General features: G+C 33.8%; 1 protein-coding gene across 1 annotated transcript; it reads right to left on the bottom strand.

Moving 5' to 3' along the window:
* Positions 1-295: 295 nt before the first annotated feature.
* LOC134710466 (protein SPEC3-like) lies at positions 296-5,015 on the bottom strand. Its single transcript, XM_063570833.1, has 3 exons — positions 4,712-5,015; positions 3,210-3,395; positions 296-2,039 (listed from the first exon to the last, which is right to left on the bottom strand). Exons 1-3 carry the CDS (start codon positions 4,806-4,808, stop codon positions 1,774-1,776), a joined length of 549 nt encoding a protein of 182 aa, XP_063426903.1. The 5' UTR covers positions 4,809-5,015; the 3' UTR covers positions 296-1,773.
* Positions 5,016-7,158: the final 2,143 nt, after the last annotated feature.

Below are 7,158 nucleotides of genomic sequence, written 5' to 3'. Positions count from 1 at the left end.
CAGAGACCATATCAACTACTGGTAACAGTTTTAACATCTAGACACAGAGACCATATCAACTACTGGTAACAGTTTTAACATCACAGAGACCATATCAACTACTGGTAACAGTTTTAACATCACAGAGACCATAACAACTACTGGTAACAGTTTTAACATCTTTTTCAGTCGTCGACTAACTAAAGGTTTATGAATTGACAATACAGCTAAGGTAACATAATAAAAATACAAATCATACAAGTGTTATTTGAAACAAGTTAGAATGCACACACTGAAATGTCTCGCCTTGTTTACTAATCATTGATATTATGTTGATATTCCTAAAATATAAAGCTTTATTACAACTGTTACATAAACTTAACATAAACAAAGAAAATTATACATTGACCTTTGAACCATGAAAATTAGGTCAAGGTCAGATGAACCATGCCACGCAGGTATGAACAGCTAACAATGCATAGTTTAAGAATAAGTGACAACACAACAGAAAAACTTAACACTGAGGAAAGAACCGTGAAATGAGGTCAAGGTCAAATAACAACTGCTTGTCTGACATATAGACAATTTCGCTCTCCTTTTTTTCCTGGAGACGTTCAGATTTCTGTCAACAACAAAAAATAACATCGGAAATGTGGTATCGGGGAAACAAGAAAGAGGTTTTGGAAAAAGAGAATATGTTAAGTATTCTAGAAAAAAAAAGAAAACCAAACGTCTTTCTCTTGCACTCAAAATACACCAAATATAGTTGACCTATTGTATATTGCATTAGAAAAAAGACCAAAACTAAAAAACTAAACTTTGACCACTGAACCATGAAAATGAGGTCAAGGTCAGATGACACCTGCCAGCTAGACATGAACACCTTACAATCATTCCATACACCAAATATAGTAGACCTATTGCATACAGTATAAGAAAAACAGACCAAAACACAAACACTATCTATAACCACTGAACCATGAAAATGAGGTCAAAGTCAGGTGACACCGGCCAGTTGGACATGTTCACCTTACAGTGCTTCCATACACCAAATATACAAGACCCATTGCTTATAGTATCCGAGATTTGGACTTGACCACCAAAACTTAACCTTGTTCACTGATCCATGAAATAAGGTTGAGGTCAAGTGAAAACTGTCTGACAGGCATGATGACCTTGCAAGGAACGCCACAACCCGAATATTGTTATCCTATTACTTATTATAAGAGAGAATTTAACATTACAAACAATGTTAACTTTTTTTTCAAGTACTCACTGAACCATGAACATAAGGTCAAGGACATTGGACATGTGACTGACGGAAACTTCGTAACATCCATATACAAAGTATAAAGCATCAAGGTCTTCCACCTTCTAAAATATAAAGCTTTAAAGAAGTTAGCTAACACCGCCGCCACCGCCGGATTGTCCCTATGTCGAGCTTTTTTGCGACAAAAGTCGCAGGCTCGACAAAAAAAACCGGGACGTTTGGCAATAAATAATATCTTGAATTGTACAATATATATGCAAGCAATAGTGACTATACCAAACCTAATTGTTATGACTCAGACAAAATTTCTGTAAAATAATCGGAAGTAGATAAGGATATGACTTGTTCACTTAGAGAATTCAACGATCATCCGGGTTCAGATGTACATCCTTCTTTTTTTTTAATTATTGTTGCACTTGAGCTGACAGTACGATGCTGTGGCGTTCTATACGACGATGATGAAAACCAGCTTTCTTATCATCAAAAGCAAACTATAATTTTCTTCTGTTAATAGCTCATTAATTTCAACCTAACGGTCTATTAGGAAAAAGACTTTGGTAAGATGGTGGGGCAGTTCGTAATGAGTCTGTAGGTAATCCTCTGTGCTCTTCATAATATGGTGGCGGCGGAGAGTCACAACTTAGATGATTAGGCTGTGAAACTATAGCAATACACAATTCTTGAGTATCTGGTTGAGTCCAACGTCGCTGATTGAGTCTACGCCGAACTGGTTGCGATGTTATAGGTTGAATTCTGCGTCTTCGATGTGTACGCCTCGTATAATGTTTTTCTAAAATATAACCACAAAAGAACAGATTGAGGCAACAGTTTCAATATTTGTTACAAAACATTACATAAAGAGCATTAAAATTACCCTATAATAAGAACTAATAATTTTATCTATATAAATCCATACATCGGAAGAACAGGTTTTTCAAAGCCATGCGTTATTTTTCAATTAGAAAACTACCATGCATTTTGAGTGCCCAGGATTGCAAAAATTGTGAAAATAAATAAAAAATAAATAGCATTCTGTTGCAGCAATGAGCAATACAAATATTGCATTCATCTTGAAATTTAAATGTCGTATTGCCGCATTTCCAATGTATGTTGTCGATAAACTGTAAAATCTTTAGTTTTGAGGAGTTTACAGGAGTCAATTATTTAAAAGGCTTTGTTTTCACATATTTACTTACTCTCATACCTTAGGGATTATTTTGCAATACTATCTGACATAGTTTAAACAAGAACTATCTTTAAAAAAGATATCCGACGTATTTAAATTTTAGTATAATTTTTATGTTTAAAACTATCATTTCGATAACCTTCAGAAGCACAATGACTTAATGATGCAGGACCTCTTTAATTAAATCTCCATCTCAATGTAACTACAAGAAATTCTTTACTAAGTCTGGTTATATTAAGGCAATAATATATAAGAATATTGTGACGACACCTAAAAAAATTATTTAAAAAAAATCCAGTTCAAATAACAAGAAGAATTACCAACAAAAGAACGTTACAAATTGTTTTGTGAATATTCTGATTATATTTAAATAAGTGATTTAACAGAACCCCGCGGAAATCTCACATTCGTAGGTGCGTTCTAAAAGTCATGTTCGTTTGTACAAGAAAGTTTACATTAAAAATCATATAATTGTCCCGAATAAACAGCTGTCATGGATACAAAGAGCTATTGGAGAAACAAATTATTTTAAAAAATATAAGTCATTGTAAGATCTAGTTCAAATATTTACAGTTTTTCACTTGCTTTCCATCACGATAAAATTAACGAGACGTTTTTTCAAACACAACCAAATTACCCACCATGACAGCATTTTGTCCAATCATAGAAAGAATGTTTGAGCATGCGTATTCTGTTGCCATAGTTAAGCGCCCTTAAGTCCAAAGGGCACAAACCGAAACTATAAAAATAAACCACTCGATTAGTAAAACCTACTAGACATTTCAATGTAGGAATATCCCCAAATAGCGCTCCAACACCAACCAACGAGCAGAAATGCTGTAAACAGTAGCTGAAATAGTCCAAGCACCAAACCACAACAACACGATGTACATTTATCCCCAAATTCCATATCGTCATTTTCAGCACAACAAAAAACTGAAACTCCTGCAACAACAGTGCCTAAAAGAAAACAATGCAAAACAAATTCTCAATGTAATGTTAATCTTATGAAGATATTTTTGTAATAATCTAATATTTGTTACACATACCATTATAATAGAAGTCTAAAAAAAGTAGACATTCAAAAATAAAATAAACACACCGTATGTTTAGAATTTACGTCTAGAATAGGAGAACTGGTGAGCAGGAACGAAAAATCGTTTGTTTTGTCGTAATTTTCAGAACTCCATGTGCAATATGAAACGAATATTCGTATCCGTGCCAATTTTTTTTATTTGTGCTAAATATTTTAGCTTATGAAGAAACGAAGAGAAAAAAATCAGCTATCTTAAAAATTTCTTGTTGTGACCGTACTATTCCTGTTATTAAACATTTATAACCGTTGGTTTACGAATTTGGTTTTGTTAAACGTTAAGATAATAGTCAATTGCCAATCCGCTTTATCACTTGATCACTTGAGCAATGTATTGATACATTATATTATAATCATAGAAGGAACACGACAGGCGTCGCATGTGGAAAAGGATCTCCTGACCGTTCTAAATGACCTGAGACAACCCACGCTGGTTTTGGAGTTCTTATTGATCAGTCTTTAGTTTTCTATGTAGTGTTTTGTGGTGGGTGTGATTTTTTCTTTCGTCGATTTCGTAATTTGCCATGCATGTCGTTGTCAGTTTCAATTTGACTTATGAACTTTGAATGTCCCCCTTTGATCTTCCGCCTTTTTTCTAAACTCGCCTAAAACATTACAAAAACCCAGAGGAAAACAATTAGTGTAAGAGAAAGACGTTTGGTTTTCTTTCTTTTTCTAGAATACTGAACATATTCTCTTTTTCCAAAACCTCTTTCTTGATTTCCGATACCACATTTCCGATGTTATTTTTTTTGACAGAAATCTTAACGTCTCCAGGAAAAAAGGAGAGCGAAATTGTCTAAAATGAAATTTGTTTTTCCTTTACCATTTAGATAAAAGATAGAAAATCAGCAGCCGCCAGATTAAGATTTTAAGATTTTGAATCTCTGTTTTTGAATCTGTTTTTGTGTAATAAATACAAGCGAGGTGCATGCTTGCGTGTCAGTTTGACTTAAATTCTGTATATTGACCTCAGAATTATTTGACTATGTCCGAGACAATATGTCATGTTAACTGTTTTCCCCTATGTTTTGGATATCTTTAGAGTTCTCTTTGCAGACGTTTACTTTTCAACTTTTTTTTTCTGAAATTTTATTTCTTACACATATAATGATTATCTTACCTGATCCAGGTATAATGATTATCTTACCTGATCCAGGTATAATGAAGTTGATTATCTTACCTGATCCAGGTATTATGAAGTTGAGAACACAGCAAAAATAAGCCATACAAAGTGGCATTGCAGGAGTTACAATTCTATCTGCAAAATCACCAGGCATTGCAATTATTATCCCAAAAACATAACGAATGTATGGCGATGTAGTGCAATTAAAGTCTTTTGTAGTTCTTCTTTTTCTCTATTTTTTTTGGTTCGTCTTGTTCATTTTGAAGTTAAGTGTCATTACATATCACATATAGCTATATACACAAATATTTAAAAGACATAGTTTGTGTACGTCTGTGTTGTCAATCAATATGTTTGAACATTTTTACGTATACAAACATAGATTTAAATTTCATTCATTTACAGTTATTCATACAAGTGTGTGTTGAACAATCAGTCTGAAAACTCACTAATTAACGAAAAAGGTTTAAACCCCACTGAATAAAGGTCTGACAACTCGCCCCGCTTATAAAAGCTCTTGCTTTCTTTAAGTATGTCAAATTACAAATATTTCGTATCCAGTCGTCCTGGTGTAGTGGTATGAGTTTGATATGCTAAAGGTCTTGAGTTCGAATCCCAGCATATACACTGGATTTTTCTACGTGATTTTGATAGATATATAAGAGGTAAAATTAATTATAAGTTTTAAAGTGGATTTGACATTCCCGCCAAAATGTTACAGAACAAAGGAAAGCATGCATAACAAAGAAACTCAAACTAGGGATGATCCGGCTCAGATCACCCCTGTTAGAACAAAGGAGCTGGGATGTAAATTTGTTTATCGTTCATTTTTGTTCAAATTTAATGCTGATAGTTTTCCCATTTGAATTGTTTTACATTGTTATTTCGGAGCGTTATATAGCTGACTATGCGGTATAGGCGTTGCTCATTGTTGAAGCCCGTACGGTGACATATAGTTATTATTTTTTTTGTCATTTGGTCTCTTGTGGAGAGTTGTCTCATTGGCTATCATATCACATTTTCTTTCTTTTTTTTTTTAAATTTAAACACAGACTGGACTGACCAAATCAGAAAATTGCTACGTATTCAGAACCCAGAAAAGGATTTCAAAGGTCCTACAATGACAGTGACCGGTTACTACATGATAATTTTTTACATGATTATAGAAGTAATATCATATGTAATTTGTGTAAAAGGTATAATACATGTAGTTGCTTATTTTAAATGCTTTATTCGTGAAAAAACATTTTTTTTTACTACACATAATCCTTAGATAACTAGGAAAAACTTAACTTAGTTTTTCGATCGACTTCCCTCCTTTCCACTACAAGGGTTATGATCCGCTCCCCTCCTCTCACACAGTGGAGAGGAGAGGAGTGGATAGTTACCCCTGGCTAGCGAAGATGGGAAAAACATCTCAATGATTTACTCATGTCCTCACTTTAAGCACTTGAATCCTAGGTAGAAACTGATCAGGCTACTTAATTAATGAAGCAATAATACCAGTTCAAACTCCATTGACATACATACACAACCAAATCGCAACCAGCAAATATCTAGTTGTAACCATTAGTTGAGGCAGAAATATTGATAATAAGACTGGCAACCGAAATAAGAAATCATTATTTATCTGCCGATATCTTTACAAGAGTGATACGCTACGCTGAAATATCTTGCCTGCTTTACTGATCATCGGTTGTATATTAAAAAAAATAATCAAAAGGGTTTTACTAAACTTGTTTAATGATCTATGAAAATCATGTCAAGGTAGGATAAATCGTGTCAAATAAAACATGTACACATTACATTTTTTTCTTCTAGACATCAAACTTTATATACTGATCGACTTTAGAAACGCAACACCAGATTATTTTTGTGTTATTTTAGAATGAATGTGTCAACGTCAAAAGCGATGACTGCCTGTTACAAACGCCAAAATGATAGTCAGAAAGGTCAAGAAATTTTGTCTGACTTTTTTTGGGTTCTGTTTTACACCTTCTGATTTTGCATTTGTTCAACCCATTAATTGGTTTTGGCAATTATGCGGTTGGAACTTGATGGCTTTACAGGTTTTCCTTCAGTCAATTCTTTGGCAATGCAGTTCATGAGAATTATTTATGGCATGAATCTGTACTCAATGGCACTCGGCAATTTGGTTAGCAGTTGACGTTGCGGCTGTAAACATGATTGGCAAATGACTTTGCATAATCAAATTCTGTTGATGTTTCATTGTCCCTACACGTTGATCACGGTTCATTGATGGACAGCAACAAATCTTGTCTACTTGTATCGTTGTCGGAAGGACAGTAGAACGAGTTTCTGAAGTCATACGGTATGGTTGCAGCACATTTATGTTTTCATGTTTGCAGCACATTTATGTTTTCATGTTTGCAGCACATTTATGTTTTCATGTTTGCAGTATTCTTAAGGGCTAATTCAGTTCTTTGTTTTTATTATTTCTCAGACTTGGCAAAATGGAGATGCAACTTTAAAAAAAAAATTAA

Source organism: Mytilus trossulus, chromosome 1 (genome assembly GCF_036588685.1).
Source record: "Mytilus trossulus isolate FHL-02 chromosome 1, PNRI_Mtr1.1.1.hap1, whole genome shotgun sequence".
NCBI lineage: Eukaryota > Metazoa > Mollusca > Bivalvia > Mytilida > Mytilidae > Mytilus > Mytilus trossulus.
This window is presented reverse-complemented; position numbering and strand designations above follow the sequence as displayed.

Coding starts and splice junctions, on each gene's coding strand:
- LOC134710466 (XM_063570833.1), bottom strand. CDS start 4,808: ATGCCTGGTGATTTTGCAGATAGAATTGTAACTCCTGCAATGCCACTT. Junction 3,396..4,711: donor CTTCATAATACCTGGATCAG/GTAAGATAATCA, acceptor GTTTTCTTTTAG/GCACTGTTGTTGCAGGAGTT. Junction 2,040..3,209: donor TTCCTACATTGAAATGTCTA/GTAGGTTTTACT, acceptor GTTATATTTTAG/AAAAACATTATACGAGGCGT.